General features: G+C 40.5%; 2 protein-coding genes across 6 annotated transcripts in view; one reads left to right on the top strand and one right to left on the bottom strand.

The window, feature by feature from the left end:
- The window catches only part of SOS1 (SOS Ras/Rac guanine nucleotide exchange factor 1), a 59,876-nt gene that overhangs the window by 32,782 nt on the left and 1,992 nt on the right, over positions 1 to 25,102 (top strand). For 3 of the 5 annotated variants that reach the window (XM_083831687.1, XM_083831688.1, XM_083831690.1), the window contains 13 exons: positions 29 to 684; positions 5,247 to 5,328; positions 5,735 to 5,857; positions 6,396 to 6,499; positions 7,621 to 7,843; positions 8,520 to 8,639; positions 8,965 to 9,127; positions 9,487 to 9,604; positions 10,906 to 11,078; positions 12,029 to 12,145; positions 12,276 to 12,540; positions 13,629 to 13,747; positions 15,113 to 16,706. In XM_083831687.1, coding sequence (XP_083687813.1) covers positions 29 to 684; positions 5,247 to 5,328; positions 5,735 to 5,857; positions 6,396 to 6,499; positions 7,621 to 7,843; positions 8,520 to 8,639; positions 8,965 to 9,127; positions 9,487 to 9,604; positions 10,906 to 11,078; positions 12,029 to 12,145; positions 12,276 to 12,540; positions 13,629 to 13,747; positions 15,113 to 15,607 — 2,758 coding nt within the window. In that variant the 3' untranslated portion in view covers positions 15,608 to 16,706. Of the gene's footprint in view, positions 1 to 28; positions 685 to 5,246; positions 5,329 to 5,734; positions 5,858 to 6,395; positions 6,500 to 7,620; positions 7,844 to 8,519; positions 8,640 to 8,964; positions 9,128 to 9,486; positions 9,605 to 10,905; positions 11,079 to 12,028; positions 12,146 to 12,275; positions 12,541 to 13,628; positions 13,748 to 15,112; positions 16,707 to 25,102 lie in introns of those variants that run through there. The other 2 variants (XR_014582575.1, XM_083831689.1) reach the window with 1 other exon arrangement.
- The window catches only part of ARHGEF33 (Rho guanine nucleotide exchange factor 33), a 31,692-nt gene continuing 25,831 nt past the window's right edge, over positions 19,242 to 25,102 (bottom strand). Inside the window, exon 16 of the mRNA XM_083831700.1 lies at positions 19,242 to 25,073. Coding sequence (XP_083687826.1) covers positions 24,936 to 25,073 — 138 coding nt within the window. The 3' untranslated portion in view covers positions 19,242 to 24,935. The remainder of the gene's footprint in view (positions 25,074 to 25,102) is intronic.

The raw sequence follows: 25,102 nt of genomic DNA, 5'->3' as shown, positions 1-25,102 counted from the left end.
GCTGCCTTTTTCCCATCCCACGCTGAAGTGAATCTGCATGCCGATTCTATACTCAGCAGATGAAGGGGAAACAGCTAGCAATTAAGAAAATGAATGAAATCCAGAAAAATATTGATGGTTGGGAGGGTAAGGACATCGGCCAATGCTGTAACGAGTTCATCATGGAAGGAACACTCACGCGCGTAGGAGCAAAGCACGAGAGACACATATTTCTATTTGATGGCTTGATGATTTGCTGTAAGTCAAATCACGGCCAGCCAAGACTTCCTGGTGCTAGCAATGCAGAATATCGTCTAAAAGAGAAGTTCTTCATGCGAAAGGTACAAATCAACGACAAAGACGACACTAATGAGTACAGACATGCTTTTGAAATCATCTTAAAAGATGAGAACAGTGTTATTTTTGCTGCTAAATCAGCTGAAGAGAAAAACAACTGGATGGCAGCATTGATATCTTTGCAATATAGAAGCACGCTGGAAAGGATGTTGGATGTAACGATGTTGCAGGAAGAAAAAGAAGAGCAGATGAGATTTCCAAATCCTGAGCTCTATAGGTTTGCAGAACCTGACTCTGAAGAGAACATTGTGTTTGAAGAAAACATGCAGCCCAAATCCGGAATCCCGATCATCAAGGCAGGAACCGTCGTCAAGCTTATCGAGAGGCTGACTTACCACATGTATGCAGGTGAGGCACTTTATTTCGATAACCAGAGCAGCTGATGACTCTGATGATGATGAGAGCTGATGCACAGCAAAATATATACAGTATGTAGAAAGTGAATGTGCTTTGCAGTGCACGAATTGTGAAATGCATTTTGAGTTAAGGTTCGGAATTTGAAATTTGCACTGCTGTAGCAGTTAAAAATACAAATCCTGTTTGGCTGGACGCAGTGGGATAGGCATGTGCATAAGGTTATTCTCATGTGAGGGATGGGGGGGAGGGGTCAGGGTCCAGCAGGAATTGAGCTCCAGCCGATACTTCTTCCTGTATGGCCCAGGCTACAAGAATTGTCTTCCCTCGAGACTTCCACGGCTGGGTGGCACATGAAGGGGCACTAGCACTGCAGACAAGAATTGTGGGCCCGGTTTCTTCAGTTAAGAGTTGCACTTTATAAACTATTACCTGTGTCCATGCTGATGTCAAATGAATAGATCAAATAACAGCTTGCTAGAAGCAGGCACTTGCATAATTTTCACCTTAATCAGAAGTTCAGTGGGGATTTGATTGAAGAACTTTTGACTTCACGTTTTTGTTTGTTTTGTGAAGATACGTTTATTTTTGTGAAGATATGTTAATGTATGTGTGGTGAATGGCATTTCTGTGAAATAGGATGGCTCATCCAGTCCAATCTCTGCGTGGAGTTTTTCTTGATAATTTTCCAGGATTTTTATAAGCTGTGATGAAAAGCATAGGCTTGGGTTTGTTTGTTTTCTTTGATTCTACCTGTATGGGCACTTATTCTAAACTTTATGCATCTTGGTATAAGTACTTCTCATATTCAGCTGCAGATTTTTGTCTGTCTTTTCACTCCTTACTCCAAGAAATTGTTCTTCTGCAGCTCTATCTTGATGGAACTGGACTCCAGCGTAGAGTAGGAATGTTTGTTTGGAAGAAGCCAGGAGTAAACAGAATATAATCAATATAGTTTAGTACTTTTATTTTTAAAGTGCTTCCAAATAAATCTGTTTACCCCATTACTTTTGTTGCTCTTCTCCATACTTCATTCAGTTTAGCTTTCCTATCACTTATTAGAAACACAAATGCAGTGTCTTGCTGGTAGATTTTACCAGAGAATTTTTGTGCCTGTCTTCATTTTCTTGTGTTTTTATAAACTTTTAGCTGTTGGCTTCAAATTTTACAGGCGTGATTTATGACATAATTTTATGGTTTTGGAAGTTAGAGTAAAACAATTCAGTGTTAGAGAAAGGAAGAGTGGCTTTTTTTGTTGTTGTTGTTCTGTTTTGAGCTAAAATTGTATTTGGCAGAGAATTAGCAGAACCAGTACTGCTTTAGTGACACACTTGCTTCGCTTTGACTGGCTTGCTTACCACTGGGAAATCGTCTTCCCTATGCAGAGGGACTTTTGTTGTATCCAAATCCATTGGTTAGATGCACTTTCGGTTCCGCAGTCATTTAAATCCCTGCTCTCAACAGCCACAGTTCAATAAAACCTGAAGTAGGTTGTTGCTCGAAGCCTTCTGTTAGAGTTGTGCAATGTTGAGCAAACCACTCTTTGGCTCAGCCGAGAATATGGGTACTGCAAAATAGCCTGAAGCACTTGGATCTGTCCCCCCAACCCCCCCAAAAAAATAGGGGAACGAAAGAGAGAAATGGGTTGTCTTGTGATGTATTTAGCCCATCTCTGTAACCTTAGAGATGTGAGCGCAACATGCGTGGATCCAATGCTGAATTGCTCGGTTGTGTGTCATTTCTCTAAGCTCTTATCTTTCATTACATAGCTTCTGGTTTGCAGTTGGTTCTCTGTGGGGACGAATGTAGTCATTCTAACCATTCTTTGCTGTCTTTTCCAGGGAAACAAAGGAATAGATTTAGTGACTCAGCCAAAAAGGCTCTGTTGTACAGGAAACGAGGTCCATTTGCTATGTAAATCATTCAGTGTTTTGTTGCATTTTATGAGATGCAGTGAGTAGGGCAACAGCTTTCCACAGTAACCCTTTAGCTGTTCTGTGCGTGCATCAGCCGAGTGCAGGGCTTCTTTTTTGCTTTCAGGTGTAGGAACATGAGTGTCCCTGTGGCATCTAGCTAAACAGCTATAAGCTGTGGATTTTTTTATTGTCCCACAAAGGATTATGCGTGTGATTATCATGAAAGAATTGTATTGACTTTATATACATATGCCAGAACAGCAAGCTGTTACTTATTTAATGTGTCTTTCCTCAAATGCAGATATGGTAGCCCAGCATCTGACAATGTCAAGGCAGTTGTTTGCTGTAGTTGGGAGTCTTCTCTTCCAAGTCAAATACTGTAAGGAGTAATAATAGATACGGTTGCAAAGGTTGTGCCAGTTTGGTGGAAACAGCTGAAAAAGTGGAGTTAGTGGCAGGGTATGCGCCCTCCAGCCACCACCGGAGGTAGGGCAGGGAGGCAACCCTGGGGGCTGCCTGGCCAGGAGGTGCAGCGGGCTGTCAAAACCCTCCTCTGGTGGAGCAGCAGAGCTGGGAGAGGTCTCCTAAAGCAACTTGCCTTGTGTTTTTACCCAAGAGATGCTGCCCTTTAATTAAAAATTCAGATTCTGACCCCACTTCCATATTCTGGTGGCTTTTACTTGTTTTAATGGGTTTCTGTGGTTATCATCTCCTCCTCCTGATGCTTGCTTAAGAGCAGCTCGGCTAGGTGGTACCAAGATTTGAAAGTCATGGCAATTTTTTTTTTATCTATAGGGCAGTGCTCTTCTATTTTTAAGGCTTTGATATGTTAAGAGTGCTTGTGCGTCATCATAGTGTCCGTTTCCTTTCTTAAGGAATTCAAGGGTGATTATTTATAAATCCTTGTAGAACAAGTTATTGTTCTTTTTTAGCTTTCAAATTGGCTGTATTGAAGAGAGAATTATCACATGAGCAGACATCCTGACTAACCAGTGTGTTGTCTGTATTTTTTTTAACACTTGCTCATATATTGTACGCTATTTTGAGTTGCAGATTTTGCTAGTAAGATAACAGAGTTAGATTTCATTTTCTGATTTACTTCATTTGAAATTCAATATGTATTGTAGATTTAGACACTGAGTCTACCTGTAAATAACAATAGCTATGACTCAGAGCTTGCAGCGATCTGAAAACGTTAATTGCTATGGAGCCTTGCTTCTCTTTCATGCAGACAAATACTGTTCAGGGCAGTTGCTGCCTACTACAGAATGCAAGCTGTGAAAACATGAGCTATTGCGTTTAGTTAAATTCTTGCTTTTTAGGACACAAAAAATCATATATTTGCATGATGAGGACGATGGGGACAGGGATCACATTCTTTGTGCAAAAGGATTTGGAGACTTGCCTTTGAGAAGGCTTTTTAGACTATACGGTTTCAAGGAGAGGTGAGAGGTATCATGATAAGAAAAACAGTAATGAAGGAAATTGAGATGATAAAGCATACTAGCCGATGTATTGTTTAGGAAATGGGAATTAGCATACAACAGAAATGCAAGGAAATGCTGTGTGGCACAATACACGGTTAATCTGTGCGGCAGATTACAGTAAACTAAACGAAGAACTTAGTGGGATTTCAAAAAAGGTAGGATGTTCATTCATATGGACGAGATGCTGGTAAGTAGTTTGAGGATTTTTATAAAGGTCTTAAAAGCCCAGGAAACAAATCCAATTGTGTAATTGATGTTTGATAGTTTTGGGTCAAATAATGCTGGTTTTTTTCCTGCATTACAGCCTATAAGAACTCCTGTTTCAAGTGCTATATGCTGTTCAGCCACTCTGTATTAGAAAAATTACCTTTTTTTGAAAAATATATGTGCATTTAATATGTAAAGCCATTGCAACCTGCTCATTAGTTTTTGTTTAGTGATAGCAATGCTAACTTGGTTTCTAGTCAGCTCTGTCTAGTGCCAGCATGCTGTCACTGCATTTCCTCATACTTGAAAACAAATGTTTTTGCTTTTGTAATGAAGTGCATTGCTTTTTGTTTTGAATACTTGTTTCTAAAGCTGATTTGAATATTTTGAAGATACTGATATGTACTTAATCAGTTAATATGAAATCTATTTATTTTCTGGAAGTAAAATAAACTCAGTATGACTGTAGGCTAACTGAAAAAATACCTAGCCTACCTTAACCACAGCTGGTCATAAGTTGTACCTGTTTTGGGAAAACATTCTCCCCTAGAAGAGAGAGCTATGCCATTTCTATCTAATACAAAGTTACTTGTTTTGTTTTCTGAGTTACTTGTCTTGATCTTTGTCAAAAACAATTGTTTACTAGATGGCTCATAAATAAAATGATTTGTTATTTTCAAAGCTGTTGGAAGAGAATCCAATCTTTTAATAATTGAAGGGAAAGTAATTTTTATGATTTGTCAAACAGAATTAAAATTGCTTTTAAATTCTGCTTTTTATTGCTATTTTAGGAGGTTGTGAATTGTTACCAAAGCAGTTTCATTTTACACCATCTTCTTTCTGCATTTGATACTCTAGCATCTTTCATTTTGAAGGATACAATTAACTTATTTTAGAGTATAAAACAGTAGATAATTGCTGACACAGGCATTATTCTTTGTCTTAGATCCCAACTTTGTTCGGACTTTTCTCACAACATATAGATCCTTCTGTAAACCTCAAGAGTTGCTGAGTCTACTAATAGAAAGGTATGCCACTGTTAAAATATTGTTCATATGAAGTGCAATATTTTGTTTAAATTTTTACATGGAGTAGAATTTGTAGGATTCTTGTTTTCCGGTTGGCTTTGTTTTACTCCAAACACTTGAAAAAGTTATCAAAATCAAGGATGACAAACAGTACAATTAAAATGCACGAGTTATATCCAGAAGTTTAAGGATTGTTTAGGTGTCTTCAGTAACTTCCAGTGCCCCACAGTTCTGTCTTGGAAATCCATATTAATATTGATTTTAGAATCTTCCTGTGTTTAGCAAAACATAAGATCCTGACATGTAGAAACCATCTGAATTTTGAGCTATCTTTAATCAACACGTACTCATTTGAGCAAGATTAGTTTAATAGGTGACTGGTACTTATCCCCAAATTCTGTGCTAGGTTTGAAATTCCAGAGCCTGAGCCAACAGAAGCTGATCGTATTGCAATGGAGAATGGAGACCAGCCCCTTAGTGCTGAGTTAAAAAGATTTCGGAAAGAGTACATACAGCCTGTGCAGCTACGGTGAGTACTGCAGCAATGTGAGCCAACCTGACTTCCTTTTAAGTTTTTAAAGTAACCAGCCTTTGGATGCAGGGGCTCTTTTGGATAGCCAGGAGCCTTTCTTGTAGGTGCTTTGATAGACAGCATAGGGGAGCAGTCAGACATTTTGACTCTGCTGCTTGAAAATCTGGTGGGAATTTGAACTCATGGCATGAAAGGCCTTGGGAAAGGCTTCTGCTGAGTTTTAGGCTATTAGTCTGCAAATCAGTTTCTTGTGCTCATGGCTTTTATGGAATCCGTGTTTGTGCAAACTTGTACACTGTAAGCTTGCCACAAAGATGTATATAGAGAACGTTTTAAATGTTATTTTAATGAAAGTAACATTACTATGGCTTCTTTGAATGTAAAGAAAAAAATGCTTATAGCTGATGAAATGCAGACAGTAGAATAATCCTGTTTGTTCTGCTATTCTGATATTCCTGTGAACTAAAAGCCTTGAAATGCTAGATATGAAGACAGACCATGTTGTGGAATACTTACTGATCTTTTTCTTCTGCAGAGTATTAAATGTATGTCGACACTGGGTAGAACACCACTTCTATGACTTTGAAAGAGATGCTGATCTTTTGCAACGTTTGGAGGAATTCATTGGAACAGTAAGAGGTACTTACGTTTTCTTAAGTGCTGGTCTTTATAAAGCATCCCTTTTCCAAGGTATGGAATGGGATAACTTTGCCCTACAGTGAATGGATAAAAAAAACAGGGCTGGCAGTTTATTAAATACTTAAATGCTGTTAAATTCTACAATGTCTGGCCTTTGTTCAGAAGAAAGAACACTTTGTTTATATCTTTATTTGATAAGTTCTGTGCTATAAGGTGACTGAAATCAATGACAAATTATGAGAATTGAGTGATGCTCAGGACAGAATAATTGCTTTGATTGTCCTCTTAAACAATACACAGGTGTGATTTTTGTAAAAGTTTGGTGGAAACCACTGGTTTGTTAAAGCAAGGGTTTTCTGGGTATTTCACAGTGCATATCAGGCCTGTAGGTCACCTTCCAATGGTGATTGTACAGGTCTTTCACATTGCCTTACAAGAACAACTGGGACTGCTACAGGAGTAGTTTGTAGGAAAATATTACAGTAGAGAAGTATTTCATGCTTATTTAGCAATTTAGAAGAGGTAGAGAATGAGGCAGCTAGTTTAATGTGGATTACTGGTAAATTTTCAGTGGACTTGCCATTTCACGTATGAAATCCTTATGGTGTAGAGCTAAACAGGCATTTGTCCTTTGGGTTTTATTCTCAGCTTTGATGATAAATACAGTTGAGGGAGAAGCTTCTCCCTGTTCGTTATTCTTCCCTTCTATGCCTTCTGAGGTAAGCATGTACTCTTGCCCAAAGTAAAAAGTTCAGGTTGTTCACAGAAATGCACTTTGGACAAAAGAAAGTTAGTTTCCATACACTGTTTCCATAAACTCATTGTAAAGTCAGAAAAGAGAAAAATGCCACCTGATTCAGAGCAGGAGCCAAATTTAGATGTTCTGAATTGTGCTTGGGCAAACCTGACATGCTCAGCATTGGCTGTTGAGGGTTTCTTCGTAACATGTCTGAATGCTTTGAGAGTTGTTTGGGAACACCATGTATGCACTTCTAATGAATATACGGTTGCTTAATTGTATTGGTGGCATGGGGATGGGTATTGAATCAAAAATTTCCCAATTATACAAACCTCTGGGAAAGGTATTAAGACTAAATAGTAATTTTCTCTCTTTGTGCCAGGCAAAGCGATGAAGAAATGGGTTGAATCAATCACCAAGATAATCAACCGGAAAAAGCAGGCGCAAGCCATTGGGCCAAGTCACAACATTACTTTTGAAAGCCCACCTCCAGCGATCGAATGGCACATAAGCAAACCAGGACACACAGAGACTTTTGACTTGCTCACTTTGCATCCAATAGAAATTGCTCGCCAGCTCACTTTACTTGAGTCAGATTTTTACAGGTAACTTTCCTCCATTGAAAAACACATGACACAAACCAAAATATCCTCCAGCATGAAATTGTTTCTGCGGGCCCCTGCTGTGAAGCCCCACGGTAGGTCAAGGGACTTTACCGATGCTGTATATTAATTGTTACTTTTTCAGACAAAAAATCTAAAAACTAGTATTTGTTTTGTCATCCCCAAGCGAACGTGCAGTACCTGTGACTGATGCATACTTTTAATTGCATTGTGCTGCAGGTTTCTCCTTATGCTTTCTGAGTAAATCAGCCTTTGAGAAGCATGAACGTGAATTAAATCGGTTTCCTTCGTATCCTAGTTTGTGAAGCAAATTATGGACCATGTCAGATCTCACCAGATGTCTGTGAGAGCTTGTTAAGATGCTGGAAGCTCACATTTTATTATGGTGAATGAGATGTGGACTTCATTCTTCATTTAGATGAACAGAGGTGGTTAATAGTCATATAAATTAAGAAATATTTACACGCTAGAAAAGAAGCATGGAAATATAAGTCACTTGAGTCATGTGGTGAGCCTAAGATCATAGAATTGATACCTTAAGAATTCAGTTCCAAATATTAATTTCAAATTCCCTGGAAATGAAGAGGCTTTGGAAAAATGGTATATTCTTTCACGCTTGTGATTACATTTTTTGATACATGCATCTACTTTTTTTTAGAGCTGTGCAGCCATCTGAACTAGTTGGAAGTGTGTGGACAAAGGAAGATAAAGAAATTAATTCCCCTAACCTTCTCAAAATGATAAGGCATACAACTAACCTCACTTTGTGGTTTGAAAAGTAAGTGACTTTCCTAAAATATGCACCTAGTCCGTTATTGGACATGTACAGTACTTTCAGAAGTATATTGTGAAAAAATCTGTTCTGGGAGAATTTCAGTTTAAGTAGTGTTTAGATGCTACAGCTGGTCCCTGAGATAATTTTACCATAATGATTTCAGCTTTTTAGTCTGTTAATTCTTAAAAGCAGACTTTATTCTAAACATTTTCAGAACTGTTGAATAATTTGATAAACTTTTCATAATTATGTGTGTTACAACTTAATATTTTCTTATGGAAAACTCTTCAACACTACAATACAAAATCAAATGTTCTTGTTTATTTAGATGTATTGTAGAAACAGAAAACCTAGAGGAAAGAGTAATTGTAGTGAGCCGAATAATTGAGATCCTGCAAGTTTTTCAAGAGCTAAACAACTTTAATGGCGTCCTTGAGATTGTCAGTGCAATGAACTCGGCAGCAGTGTATAGGTTGGATCACACATTTGAGGTACAGTGATGAAATGTTCTCCATTTTTGGTATGAAAGTGTAATGCAGTACACCTTAGCTACATTGAAAGCTTACCTTTTCAGTAGGCATGTCCTTCAAAGAAGGAACAAGGAAGGTAAATCTCCCAACAACCGAATCAATTAGGGTGTAAGAGTTGTTTTTTTATTTCTGGGTTTCAGAAGAAAGAAATCAATCCTCACTCCAGAAAGGCAGAAAAAGGTAGCAAGATCCTGAGATGGTGGGGCACTGTCCTTGTGGTCACTGACTTAAATATCAGTGGGAGATGCTTACTCTCAGTATTGTTGCTGGCTTACGCCATTACACTGGTTTTCCAAATAACCTGTTTCATCTCTCTGTAGCAAATTCCAAGTCGTCAGAAGAAGATTTTGGAAGAAGCTTATGAACTGAGTGAGGATCACTATAAGAAATACTTGGCAAAACTCAGGTCCATTAATCCTCCTTGTGTGCCTTTTTTTGGTAAGTATGTTTGGTTCTGAACGAGCTATATCATGCATAAGCGTCTGGAAAATAATGAGCTGAGGCACTAAACAAAAGTATGAACAATAGTGAGAATTCAGTTTTAACAGGATATTCGGGTTTGAATTTCAGCTGCCCAGACATCAAAGCATTTTCCCTGGCTTGCTTAAACTAGCAGCAGGACTGATTGTGTAAAGGAAATTGTTAATTGCCTGTATGTGAAAGAAATGTTAAATTGGCTAATAATTGCATATGTTATTTGTGGCAAGAATAAGTATACCTGGAATATCTTAATTACATAGTTATTCATTTTTTCTTTAAATGCAGTTTGAAATGTTGTGACTTAAATGGAAGGTGGGCACGTTAGAAATATTTACTAGCAGGTAAGAAGGGAACACGCCCACATTCTCCCAAAGAACTTCAAGAAATAAAAATAGATTTTGGTAAAGAACCATGTTCTGGATCATCAGACTGAGGAGTTCTTTCAAGTAGAATGCTTGGAATTTCTGAAGTTTAGCAAATTATGAAATTAGGCAAAAGGTATTGCTGCTGCTTGGACATTTGCTGCAGTTTTCATTCACAGTACATTGTACTTGTCCAGCACAGACTTCACAGTTGAAAGAAAATGGTGTTGATAGCTTTTTTGGCCTTTCACAAATTTGGGAAACATATACTCCAGAGCTCTCCAGAGAAAGATAAGGTTAGCTAAGAAACCTTCTGTCCTGCTTCAGAGATGAGTAGAGGTTAGCATGATGACACATGAATAATTCTATTTACTTCTCAAGCTGTGGTCAGAAGAGTCGTATGACAGTTCCAGCTAGGTCATTCATGAACTTGAGATGAACTCCTCTCTCTAATCATCATGATTTGATGTAATTGTGAGGGCAGGAGTGGAACAGAAGAATAAAACACATAAATACTTTTTTTGGGCTTAGCTGCGATCTCTGGTGGAGTAGAGCTGAGTTCCGTCAGAATAGTTGAGAGAAAGCAGTTCAGTTCAGTGTAGTTTTGTCTTTCAAATTGCTAGTAGTGTTCAGTTGTGTGAGGTTCCTAAACAATGGGAGGATACATAAACCTTGAGATTTTGATGCAAAAGTCAGAGTTCACAAGAAGGCATATTAAAATATTTAAATTACTGACTTATTTGAAAATGAGCTGTGACTTATTGACCCCAACTGAAAATTTTTCTAAGTAATTAAAATCCACAAATTAAGTTCTTTAAGAATTCTTTGTATTCCAGCCATGTGCCTTCCCACTTGTTTTGTATTACATATTTAGAATCTCTTTTGTGTTCTCCTTAGGAATTTACTTAACTAATATTTTGAAAACAGAAGAAGGCAACCCTGAATTTCTAAAGCGACATGGGAAAGAACTTATAAACTTCAGCAAGAGAAGAAAGGTAGCTGAAATAACAGGAGAGATACAGCAGTACCAGAACCAGCCATACTGTTTAAGAGTAGAATTTGACATCAGGGTAAGTGGCATTATTTCCATGTGTCCACACGTTGAGGTACTTCTGTCGTGATAACATCAGCTGATAGAGACTGAATCAGAGATGAGCAGAAGGCTTGCCATAAAATCTCTGTCAAGTCTGTAAGAGAAGGCAGAAAGCTCAATGCTTGCAATTTGGTGGGGGGGTTGATGTTTTGTTTTTGTGTTCTTGTTTTTTTGTTGTTTTTTTTTTAATTTCAGCTGTTGGAGTGTTAGTAGATAGATCTTACTGGTCAGTGTTAAACAGTAACAGAAACTGCCAGATTCTCACTGTCCTTCACTCAGTTGCCTTTGTTTGTCACTGGCTTGTAGTGAGCCCAGTTGTCTTTTTCCTCCCTTGTTCTTCTTCCTTTACGTTTTCAGGTTTACCTGATAACACTGCATTTACTTCATGTATTGGTAATGATGCTCACAGTTTTGTCCCCTTGTGTGCTTGCTCTCCTTGGTTTGTGTGTTCCTCCCTAAGCAGTCCTCTGCTTGCTTTTCTTTCTCCTTTTTCTTTAAACGTATTTTCAGCTATGTATTCTCAAAGAGCCATAGGACTGTTTATCTTAAGAGACTGCAAGATTTTCTCTTGGTATTTTTTTTCTCCTCAGGGTTTGACAGAATGTGTTCTGAGAGCAGTCTTCCCCTGCATCAATGTAGAGATGGGCTGTACAACTTCTGAGGGTGTTCAAGCTAACCTGGTCTGCTTTTTGCACTGCAGAAAATATTTATGGTACTAGCACAGTTGTTTCTTCAGGCCAAGCATAGCACTAGGAATGTCCATCAGAGGGCTGGCAACAAGCATTTACTAACTTAAAATCTATCGCTGCTTCTGACTTGAACGTTTTCTCTCTTCTATGGAGCAGTTGGGATCACTTGTGCAATAGAAACAAGCACCAAAGAAATAGCTTAGCTGATGTAATTTTTTTTTACCTTCTTCTATTTCAGAGATTTTTTGAAAACCTGAATCCAATGGGAAACAGCATGGAGACAGAATTTACAGATTATCTGTTCAACAAGTCCCTAGAGATAGAGCCACGAAATGTCAAGCCTCCACCAAGATTTGTTAGTATTCTCCCCCCCCTCCCAAATGCTTACATTTGTCTTTCAGAGAGAGGTGATTTATTTGGCATTTTGATTTTGTTTGGTGTGTTTTGATTTTGTGTGACGCTTTGTTTCTGTTTTGTCATTTCAGCCCAAAAAGTACAACTATCCTCTCAAGTCCCCAGGTGTTCGCCCATCTAATCCAAGGCCAGGTACCATGAGACATCCTACACCCCTGCAACAGGAGCCAAGAAAAATTAGTTACAGTCGCATCCCAGAGAGTGAGACCGAAACCACAGCATCTGCACCAAACTCTCCACGAACACCTTTGACCCCACCCCCTGCTTCTGCTACTTCGAGTACAACAGATGCCTGCAGTGTATTTGACTCAGATCCTTCCAGTCCTTTTCATGCAAGTAGGTGAAAATGGATAGTCTGCCAAGACTGTGTATTAGATTTTGTGGTCTTAAACAGGTAAAACCATGTTTAGTCTTGACTGTCTCTATAGCCACTTTAGTCTCCTTGCAGAGGCAAAAACTTTGAGTGCATTTTACTCCATTTTTATTATAAGTTTTCACTGTAAAGGGAGAAACTGAACAGAATTAGACATGCTGGGTATTACATTTCTTGGGACAGACTGTCAAAACAGAAAGGCAGAGGTATATCTTTCTTGCTCATGTATGTCCTAAACAGCTGTGGGATTTGCTGCCATATATATACGTGTGTTGAATGTATTCAGTGAGTACCTGTTTGATGGTGACCCATAAGAATAGAAATGAATGTTCTGCGGGTGCCTTATTTTGCTGTCTGCTATCGCAAATTGGCTTCAGGGTATGCGGATGTTTTTCCTGAATGTCTTAAAATCAGTATTGCCCTGCTATAAATGCATCAGAACCAATCAGCACCTATTTTTCTTCTGTCTTCAACATACAAGGAAGATTGTACTATATGGTATGCTTTCAATACTTCATATTGTACGTGTAAGAGGGCTGTCAAAGGAAATACAAGGTTAGTGCCCTGTTGAGCTGGTTGCCACAAGGGGGTGAAGTGACGCGCTAAAAAGCAAAGGTTGCTTAGCAGAGCAGTGGCACTTCTGAGTGTCCTCACTAGGTCTCCCAAATACTTCTTCATAAGAAGATATTTCTTCATTGTTGGATTGACCCACTGACTGCAGGTTCAGGGTATTGTTTTAGTGCTTTTGTGTTACAAGGACAACTTTGTGGTGTGGGTTTTGGTCTTAAGGATTACTTAAGAAAGCACAGGAACTGGTGGCCACAGATGATTGCAGCTCAGAAAAGCAGTTTGGTTGGGATGTGCAAGACAGAGGGTTGTTTAGCTGTATATTTAACACCTTCTTGTTCCATGCTGCTTTTTACAAACAAGTAATTTACTAAAGTAAAAGCATGCTGCCTTTAATGATATCTTTATTGACAATGATAAGGGAAATATACCGTGTCGAACAAAAGTTCATCATTATCAGGATTTTTCTTTTTATGCCCACTAGGATCTGCTTCTGTGTCATCCATAAACTTTACCAAAAATTCAGATGAAGCTCATGTTCCCCCTCCAGTTCCTCCTCGAAGAAGACCGGAATCTGCCCCAGCTGAATCCTCCCCATCAAAAGTAAGTAAGACGAAAAACAGGCGTTTTTCTGGGAGAAGAGGGAAGGGTATGATAGAAAAGGAACTCTTAAAGATAATATGTGTATTTTTTAACAACTGTATGTGAAACAGTAAGCAGCCATGTATTTCAGGCCTGCACAGCTCAGCCTTTCTATGTCCCGATCCCAAACCAGTGAATTAACAGATGAGACCTAAATTTAGGATTAAGAATGTCTTCCTGTCTTGCCTACAAATTCACTGTGATGAGGCTCTCACTTTGTCTGCTAGAACTTGAAGCTTCAGGTAGATGTTTCCATCTGCAATAATTGTCCCGGAGCATCATTTTGGGATGTGTGTGTCAGGGTAAAGAACTGAAAAATAATGATGGAATGCGATGAATATACCTTAGTCCCCTGAAAAGATTCATTGGAATATTGTACCCTTGATGCTGTGGTGCTCAGTGCTTTCCCTTGATTACCTGTCTTGTCTGCCTGCTTCAGCCATTGCTGCATTTTCCGTTAACATTGGGATCCGATCTAGCCTTTGCTGCAGACAGTGTCAAATTTCTCGTGATTTCAGCGGGAGTTGGTTGATGGCTTCAGAGAATTGGGTAGATTTGAAAATTCCACTCAGAATTACTTTGTATATCTTTGGCTTTAGAGAGGGCTTCTGCATGTCCTTTCAGCAAGATGTCCTTTTCAGACTACAGGTGACTCTGCTGTCAGCCAGCAGGCTTTAATGTGTTGTGTTCCTATCAAAATGCAATTGAAAACATTATAAACATAATAAGGCGGTGGAAACTGTCATTGTGGGCTGCAGCTTGGGAACCATTCCCTTCAGTAATCGTGTCTACTTAGTTCCATCTTCTGCGCGTAGTTCATTTTTTCCTCTGTTCAGCATCATGTGCCTCTCCCTTTTCCACATTTTCTTGGAGAAATATCTGGTGCTATTACCCATCCTAAGTGCCTGTTACCGGGGAGGCAGGGGAATATACCCAGACCTACCCAGCAGGCAGATCCGGAACCAGCATGGAAAGTATTTCTCTGATCATTCTTTGGCTTGCCTTTTTCCCCTCTCAGTGCATCTTTCTTCCCTGCATCCCTTGCTGTTAAGTCATGTATTGATACACCCGTGCTCTCCCCTCCTGCACATCTGGTCCATTTGTCTTTTCTGTCTGTATCACGCTGAGAAACATGTTTGTTTCAGGCACCGCCACTCCCTTTTGCTTCCTTACTCCTCATCTTCATAGTGCACTTGCTTGTTGTGTCTTTTGCTTAACCGGATAGAGCAATCTGCAGGGCAGGAGCTCTGCTCCCATTTCACAGCAGGGTCTTGTTTTTTGCTACCACTCTAAAGTTTTATTGAATGAAATGTTTGCGTACCTCAGATTACTTCTGCGCACCTGGACAGCCCACCAGCAATCCCTCCTAGGCAACCAACCTCTAAAGTGTATTCACCAAGGTACTCAGTGCCTGACCGGACCTGCATCTCTGACCCCCCTGAAAGCCCTCCTGTGTTACCACCACGAGAACCTGTGCGAACTCCAGATGTTTTCTCTAGCTCACCACTACACCTCCAACCTCCACCACTGGGGAGAAAAAGCGAACTTGGTAACACCTTTTTCCCAAACAGTCCCTCTCCGTTTACTCCCCCTCCCCCTCAGACACCTTCCCCACATGTAGCGCGGAGGCATCTTCCATCACCGCCTTTGATACAACAAGATGTGGACCTCCATTCTGTTGCTGGACCACCTGTTCCTCCACGACAAAGCACTTCTCAACATATCCCAAAGCTTCCTCCAAAAACTTACAAAAGGGAGCACACACACCCATCGATGCATCGAGACGGACCGCCCTTGCTGGAGAATGCCCACTCCTCCTGAACTGTCCCCTGCGCTGGGAGTCACATTTTCCTGGTGCTACGTCTGTTGCTGGCAATGGATGCACTGAACCTGGTGGTGCCAAGGAGTTGGGATGTGTATGCCAAACACTAAAAACTCTCCAATGGATTGGAAATGCAGTGTACAGAAATGGAATTGCAAAAATGGACATTCTAGTGAAAAACCGGTTAACTTGCTATTCTTCTTTTAGTATGCAGGACATTGTTCTAAGATAATTGGACAACTGATTGTACCAGAAAACAGACTTGAGGGACTTCTTTGGCCAATGAGCAGAGACTGTGTTTGTGTAATGATCTATAATGCCCAGTACAGGAAGGAAAACAGTCTTGTATCCATCAGTTCCATACAGTGGCACAGTTTTTGGAATGAAAACATTATGCACTTTTTTTAAATCTCAAACAGGGAACTTTATATCCTTCTTAATTTTCCTTTGCTTTACTCCCTGCTTTAAAATACTTTCCTAAAATTATAAGAAGGACTGTGAGGAAGATCTGTGGTACCTAACCGAGTTAGAATTAAGGCATAGCACTGTATTGCGGTCCTGTTTACAAGTTGTTACAATGAGTAGTAGGGGGTACCTAGGCTTCACCAAAGAGGTACTTTATTATTATTTTCTGAAATATTATGGTGCCAGTTCAAAAATAAATTTTTGCCAGGAAGCATAATGTCTAATTATTGCTTTCTTTAGATAGAGCAGATGAAAGTCTTACATCATTGAAACAACAGCAAATTTTTAAAAAAAGGCAGCACTATCATCTGAAGTAAATATACTACTACATTTAGAAGACTGTTAATCTCTGCTAGGTTATGTCATGTTCTTTTTAAGGTTTACTGATAATCCATTTCATGGCTAGTAGCTATTCTTTTTCAGTTATGCCATGAAAAGAGTCACTTGTGAAAAGGAGCACTCACTGGCCAACTTCCATAGCTATTGTCATGTTTTACTAACAATAGATTAATCAGCATACATAGAATTGCCTTGCAGTTGCATAAATCATGTGTATATAGTGAATGTTGCATAAATATACTTGCAGATTGTTTTTAATTTAATTGAAATAAAGATACAGATATGTTTGGCTGACATACGTTAAATTATTACACGGACAAATGTACAACTCAGCTTTTCAGGTAAGCACTGAAGGGTATAAAGCACACATTGCGGTACATATTTTTCCTAGTTCAGTCGATGTACTTGAGTTGTAAGAGTCTAAATAGAAGTCAGTTTTGGCATGTGTATCAAAGTAATAATTTAGTAATATTTGAGAAGCTAGCTTACTCCCAAAGTGAACTATTACACATTACAAAATTTCCTCAGACCTCTTATATTCCACTTGCTAGGGAAATTCAAACTTATATTAATCTTTACAGAAGCTTTCTGTGTCTGAAATACACATGACAGAACATGTACTGGCATAAGTATCATGACATGGATTATCCATAAACCTATGTACTGTTCAATTCTAGACAATACTGACAGTAATGCATGCCAGTTCTTGAAGAAAAGAAGCTCTATAATCTCCACTACGGTATGTTTGTGAAGTGTGAAGTATCTCATCTACAGTTAATGTGGCTCATGGGTCAAAGTAAAATTCTATCACATTTCTTCTTTGGAAGCAGGATGCATCTTAAAAAACTGTGTCATTAGGGATGGTGTTGTAGAATGATGATAGAAATTACCTTTTTAATGCTTTCTGCAATGCCATTGAGCAATGCACCTTGATCCTTTTGTGTGGTCTTTACATTTCAGAAAGTGTTCTGATTCCGTCAACAAAAACAGCAGTTTTCATCATGGTCAAATGTTGAAATGTGTCAGTTGTGTTCTTTCTTTGATGTCTTTAACGACTTTGCTTTGGAATATTTTTCTGGTCAAAGAAGAAAAAAATGAAGATCTCTAAACCTTGGCTTCAGAGGAGAACGTTCTTAAATGGGACCTTGGTAAAAACCCTCAAGCTATAGGAGGTGTGATTTAGGTTATTGGTTCTTCAGATGTAAGCAACATGAATGTTGAAAATGTTGTTAATGTTGGAAATGTCATATAAATTATTGGCTCATCCATGGATTACCAGGGAAAGTTCTTTAAAGTTAGACTTTCTGATCTGTATCTCTCCCTCTTGATAAATTTGTAGTCAAGACAGACCAAGCAAAAGGAATGATCAGTTGGTGAAGTCCTCCACTAGAAGAGGAGGATCTCACATTGATCCTGTTAATCACGTTTCTTGAATGTCAATAGGCCTCTCTTTTCCTCTGTGAAATGGGCAGAATGCTGTCTTGCATCTCTGTGCTTGAGGATAAAATTCCTTTATTGGTGGGATACCTGGACAACAGGTGATAATGGCCAATGTGCAAGAACCTAGCTTAAATGTGCTTTGGAGCCCAGCAGAACAGGTCAGTCATACAGTGCATAAATCATGGTGTCGACTCAGCTGCAAACAAGAAAGAATGAGAAAAAAACTGTTGCATTTAGGACAGGAGATTTGAGTACAACTTCTAAGCCCCTGGTTTGTCTCATGACAGTTTCATTTGCATTAATGATTATTTAATCTACAATGACTTTTTATTTGGACCATGTTTGCATTAGCGACAATACTTTCACATGGAAAACGAAATAATTTTTACAATGCTGTCTGGCTCCTGGGTAAATGACATTGGATGTTCTGGTGTGGCCTGGGATGATGAGGTGGCCTCCTGGACAAAGAAACATGCTTGCGTGGAGGCTAGCAGCCGGCTTGGGTGAGTTGCTGTATATCTCTAGAGTGCCTGATATGTGGCTCTAAGTCAGCCAAAACAACAGCAAAATGTGTCAGCACAGTAGGAGAATGAAGTGCTTGAACAGTTACAGAGGTCAGCAAAACTTTATAGGTGTGGTACTTAACAATTTGTCACCTCAAGGTTTCTACTTCATATGTAGTCTAGAGCAGCAGCATCTAGGTTTGTTCATTTTCTTCCAGAGAGAATGCCATGGTTGTGTATTAGCCCAGAGAAGCTCTCTGAGACTTTGGAAGTGCCAGTATTGCAAGCTCGGTGTGTTTACTTCCATTTGGTGTGCCGTATGGAAAGTCAACTCTCTGCTGCCTGGTGACCCAAGCTACCTGTACCTGTCGTGACATTCAGCACCTCAGGCAAAGGTTTTCTGTAACTGTCTGCTAGCAGAGAATGTTGTCCTACTTACGGATCCGTACCATGGAAGTGTTTGAGTGCTCCCTTCTCAAGAAACCATCTCTAACCTGTTTCTCTAATATACCCCTCTTAAATCAGGGAGGGAGAGGTCTGCCTCAGAAAGAATAAATCTATGCTAGTGCATTGGATTTAAGTACTTCAGGGTTTAGACTGACAATTGCTGGATGTTTAATTATTTTTTAATATATATCTGAAATCAGGCTTTCTGTTCAGCTGGGTTTTGATTCAAATGCAGTGGTGTCACTGGAGTTACCACTACTGAGGTCAGTAGATTATTGTACTTCTGGGAGAGGGTTTTGTTATATACATGGAAGCTTTTTTCAACCTGAAGATATGCTTGCACAAATTTGCATCTCAGCAGTCTGTGTCGAGAAGCCAGCGTGTTATAATTAACGTCAGTTCACTTCTTTGTGGCTATTGTCCAGTTGCTAGTATGGCATTTTACTAAGGCAGTGTCTGTTACTGGTATTTTTAGTATTACTGCAATTTAAGCTCAACTAGAAAAAAACTCGCATTCGTGAATATTTCTGTTACAAAATTACAAGAAAGTTAAAACATTTCTTAATGTTTTGCTGCCATGAGCAGTGCATTTAGCTGCAGGATATAAAAATCCTTCCTTGACTTTCTCCTGGATGCTAATGTCTTTCCAGACAGCAAGTAGGAGCTTAGTCAAAAAGGCTGTTTTAAGATGATATTAAAAAGTTTGAAAAGTCTTATAGGTGCCCCCTGGTGTGAAATACCCTTCTTAGTTGTTGAGTTATAACTTTAAAACGCAGGTGATGCGTGGGCTGGAACCTTTTAAGCTCATATTCGTTAAGGAGAGAAATATGTGGCCCAATATAGTTGTGAAGCCAAAACTGCTTTTAACTTAGTTTGTAAATTCCATGCCTTTTTCCTTTAAAACTAAAACAACACCTTTAAGTGCATTTTTCTGTCAACTGTGAGTGAATTTCCCCTTTGCCTTTAAGAAAAAACAGTGAATTGAGTTGTCAACTGCTGCAGCATTATAGGGCAAACAAAGGAAAGAGAAAGTCACTTCTTTTGACTTCCTGGCACGCAAATGTGAAATCATGTAGCAGATGATTGAAAAGTTGGAAAGGGGGAAAAATGTCCCAGATGCATGATAACTTCAGTAGCTGCCAAATGTGCCTTTTATGAAAAGAACATCTGTAATATTTACAAGGTTAGAGGAAGGTAGATGATCGGGGTGCATGTTATCGGCATTGTTTTGGACACATTCATTCAAGTTACGGTGGAATGAGCCTTTTTTTGGTTGTGAGAAGAACTAATTTTAGGTTCCGACAAGTCTGTTCAAGTATACATGTACTTTTGCCTTTGTTTAACGGCACAGTTACTTGCCAAAATGACTAAATGCTAAAAGCTGTGTCAGTCCAGAAAAAGAGAAGTAGTAAACTTCCTTTGGCACATCTGATGACCTGTGTACCTGTCTGTCTGTAGGATGACCTTTTTATGCTGTGTCTGCAGTGGTATTCAGAATGCATTTAAGCGAAAATTTCATAGTGGTTGTTACGTTTTGGCATTAAAAGATATGTTCTAAAAATAATAATAAAAAAGCCTTACGTATCCCAGAAGTGTACACTGAATATTTAAGATATGCTGAAAGTCTTGGTAGTCTGAGACTGGCTGCCTTAAGCTTAATACCGTGTATTTTGACATTAAGGACACCTGTGAATCTGCTAGAAATGTAGGTTTTGTTTAGGGTAGTAAAATGCTAACATACAGCATCCTCTGCTCAGAAGGTACTCTGGATGGAGTAGAAAGCAAGGTGTGTGTGCAATATGGGTCACAACATGGCTTCCTGATAATGACAGCATCTTCTAGTTGTGTTCTCTGCCATAGGATTATTTTCTGTAGGTGTAACTCCTGCTCTGCAGCTTTCTGTTACAACTTACTGCATCGCAGGATCTGCAGTCAGTGAGTAAATGTTGTTGCTTCAGTTTTGCTGAGTGACTTTTTTAGCTAGTTGGTTTCATCTAAGAGCCTGTGTCTTGTCTCCTTGTTGAATAAGATCATACTAAATAAAGGGATGGTATGTTTAATAGCTTGTATCTGGCAACGTACAAAACATGCTTTCAAAGAGCGGAGTCAGTAAATGAAAACCACTTGCAAGTAGAAACTGCTTTATATTCATGGCAGCTTCCTCCATCTAATCCACCTTCCAACCCCCTCCAAACCCTAACAGCGGCCAAAGACGGTGCTACAAATGCCCCAGCTCCTCTCCTGTTCAGGCATGAGCAAAGGGCCCAAAATACCTTGTGTGGTGTCTGGAAAAAAGAACTGGATTCCTTGGAACATCTTGCAGTGTTCCTGCCTTTACCAAGGAATATTTGCATAACCTGTACTGAGGTGAAAGTACTTGAAGAACATGTAGAGGAAGCCGTGATACATTGCAACTCTGGGAAAGAAAGTAGGAGAAAGTGCCCAAGTTGTTATAAACTTAGCCTCAGTTATGTTGTCTCAGAGGAATGTAGTGGTGAGAGGATAAACTTGGGCTAGCTCTGACAGTCAAAGTTAATCACAATTAATCGCAATCTGGGGAGAATTTAAGGTGGCTGCCTTAAGCAGGGAGTAAAGCTGTGGAGAGGTGATGTAGGACAGTCACAGCCACGATGAGAGCGTGTCTGCTCGGGGGCTGTCTCAGGCGTTGGCTGTTCCCAGCAGCTGGTAGGCATGTTCTGCATCCACGTGTTTGAAGGGGAATTGATGAAGAAACACCCCAGCAGGTGTGCACAGGAGTCAAACTGTATTTCTGCTGTTGAAGTCAAGCTCAGCTGGTGTATTCTTATCTTTGAGACTGCTGTCCCAAGGGATGCAAGGCTGCAGGGAGCAGTAGTAGGGATGTTACTCGTGCTTGCAGGTGCTATGTGACACGGGAAGGCAAAAGCACCAGGGCTGAGGTTGCCCCCCTTGATTAAAGAGGGAATCATTAAAAATTATTCTTGATTGAATTGATACGTGACATATTTGTTATTCATACAGGAATGCACTAAGATCTCTTGCAGAGTTGGATAGTTGAGATTACAGTGTTGGGTATGTCAGTGGATTAGGCTTGTGGGTTTTTTTGTGAAGGCTTACGTCTGTAGCAGTGGCAGCAGGAGGAGATGGAGAGTGGCACTGAAGAAATGTCCCACTGAGCTGCACCAGCAGCAGGAGCAGATCTTGACCAGAAGTCTAGAGAGAGCAAGAACTTTTTAGCTGAGTTCTGGTTTGGAGCCTAGAAATAAGGTGTGTGGAAACAGTCTTCTTACGTGAGTCTGTGTGCTCAGGGGAACAGGGTTTTGTCATGATGTCGCCTCCAAAAGGGCCTTAGGAAACACGTTCCTTCTTTTAATGCATGCAGTCTTATGTCTGATTCAGTGTAAAAGAGACAGCAGCATTATTTAAAAGCAACATTTATTTGGCACAGGAAGAAAAATATTCCAGGGTACATACACATACTAAAGGTGAAGTTGGGTCAGATCCTGCAAGAGGCTGTGTTTCTGTTGTGGTGCTGAGCAGTTTTCATTTGTTTTATTTACATTTTGCAAGTTCTGAGCAGGTACAAGGAAATACTCAGGATATCTCAAATGATAAATATAGGCCTGGAAGTAAGAACTCATACAGGATCAGAGAGAAATAATAACCATCAGTTCTGACCATGCCTTAAATCACTAAAACAGAAGCTAAAATCCATGTGCATTTTACAAGCAAAGGTCTGCCACTCTAGAAGGATTTCCTCACCCAGGAGATGTTAGCACGTAGCTTTTTCTTGTTGTGCTGTTTCTACCCTGGCATCTGTCTGGCAAGTGTGAGGAGCAAGTTTGTTCTGTGAAGGACAGAGATCTTGTTATGTATGATACCCGAAGACACAAGACTCAGAGCCCTTGACAGCATCAGTGCATTACAGTGGACTAAAATTCAAAATCCAAATAATATAATTCTCAGCAAGTAAATTCAGCATGACAGGATAGGGATGATGTGGGGAAGGAAACTCACCCATATTGATAAAACTCTGGGTCCATGGACAAACAAGTAGGTCTGCCCATGGCTGATTTCTCTGCAGAACAAGCAGGCTTTGCTAATGGCTCAGTTACAAATACTTGACTCTTACTATGTATTTCTTTCTGGGCTATGCACTGTCTGACTGAGAGCTGTGAAGTTCTAGGGGTGTGTTGGTGATGCAGTGGCTGTTCAGTGTGGAGCAGCTCTGGTTGGGAAGGGCCAGAGAATTTGTAATTTAATGAGAATGTGAGGAATGGAGAGATGGAATTCTTTCTGTCATTAAAAACTATAAATAATAAATCTTCCCAGAATAGTTTCCAAAAGATGCAAAACAAAGAAAGAAAGGATATATTCCCCCGCCCTCACCTCAAAAGGAGGAGAGGTGGATTTTTGGCAGCTATTTTGGGTCTAGTAAAATCTATGGGGCAGGCATCATCTGTGACATTTTCATCTCTGAAGTTTTAGTTTGGTCGCTTTCTTGAAATGTTGGAAAAACTTTGACTGTGATAAATAACGGGTTTTGTTTGTTTTAGGTGTGAATAACCCTTTTCCTACCCACCCCTTCCTCCCCAACAGAGGAGGAAAAGCAGATGGCACATGCTTTCATTTGGCACTATGGGAGAGCTGTAGGCCCTGGGTCTGCCTCAGGGGGTGGGCCGCTGCGGCAAGGACACCTCTTCCCTGCCCTCCCTGTACCATCGCCGCTGCCTGGAGAGCCATACAGCACGGTGGGTGCTCTTCTCGGCACCAGATTCAGTCACCCTGAGGTGGTGTTAGTCCCAAGCCCCTAATCTCACAGCCTTGCACCCCTACTCCCCAGAGGCCCCATGCAGATAGTTCACAATCTTTTCAGGTGAAACTGTCCTTTACGATAGACCAGTGTCACAACCCTGCCAAAAGAGGGTGGTAAAACCACGTTTCCTCTTCAAACTGCCCTCCTCATGTCCCAACTTAAGCTAATGTCACAGTCCTGTACCAACGAGCTGTTGGGGTGTGGCATGGATAATGCACCAGAGGGCTTTGTTTTTCTCCATATCGTCTAAAAAGACAAAATCTGTAGTTTTCTACAAAGAACGGTGCTGCCAAGGGTTTGTCATGTTGAGATGTGGGGAGGGCATGTGTACCACTTTGTGGGGAGAAGCGTATCCTTGTGCATGAAGGAATGCTCTAACTTTGAACTTGGGGCACCATTGGCTTTCCTGCCCTAATGCCTCAATTGTTTATAGAAGAACTACTCCACAGCAGGGTGCTTCATGTGCTTGGGCTTGTAAGGTGGTGCCAGGTCAAAAGAGAGTTAGCAAAGAGTATTTAAGATGTATTGCATATGGGGAGCTGGCTGACTGCTGCAGTGTCAGCATCGATCCACCATAGGTGTAGAATGGAGGAGAGTCTTTGTCTCTTGTGGCAGGCCCTGGTCATCGGTCTCCAGCAAGAGTGGAGATTCATACAGGAGGAGGCAATTCAAAAACAACGGTGCATTGATTAAAAGGTGGAGGAGGATTTCAGGGAGTGATGCAAGTCCAAAAAAAAGGGGTGATGCTGATGAAGCAGTACAAAGCCCAGGTGCTTCAGCTGTTGCTTGTTAGTCCTTCTCAAACCAACTGGGTAGCGTGAGCTGGCCTCCTGGAAGACATCTTTGATGGTGGTTTTTCTTTGGAAAGCGGAGGAAAGAGGGGAATTTCAGACTTCAGGCCAGGATGCCAAGGCTGCAAAGGCAATCCCTTTGTTGCGGGTGAGCCCAAATTAGGCCTGGCTTGTATTTGGAAGAGCGAAGATGTGTGGCAAATCAAGCAGTGTTGAGGGATGAGGGGGAGGAGAAGATAATGGGATTTGGCTCAAGCTTTCCAAAACTGAGGAAAGTTAAGTCAGGCAGGGGTAAAAGCTAGCAAGTTCCTGTGCTTTCTGGACCTGCTGCCTGAGCTCTGCTCCAACCCATAGCCTGGCCCTCCCCTGTGCTAGGAAGAGCAGAACGCGTTTGTGAGGCAGTTGTGACAGTCTCCTCTCCCCCACCCCTCCGCCTACTGTGTTAGTCGGGGGACATCTCGGGGCCTCGCTGTCTGTCTCCACCCTCAGGGACCTGGGGAAGCACTGCTGCGCTTAGGCTGTGGCCTGCATGTTTTTTTGGGGCTGCTTATTTCTTTTTGAAGAGCTTGCGGAAGGAGCTCCGGAAACCCCCCTTGGGCTCGTGCCGCGGGTTGTGGTCGCTGAAGGATGTTTGCTCATTGTCATCCTTCTGGCAGAACCTGGTGTTGTCTTCTGCATGGAGCTCCTAAAAGGGAAAAGACAATTTAACCAGTG

This window comes from Anser anser (genome assembly GCF_964211835.1).
Source record: "Anser anser genome assembly, chromosome: 3".
Lineage (NCBI taxonomy): Eukaryota > Metazoa > Chordata > Aves > Anseriformes > Anatidae > Anser > Anser anser.
The sequence above is the reverse complement of the archived record's forward strand: the minus strand, read 5'-3'. Positions and strand labels throughout refer to the sequence as shown.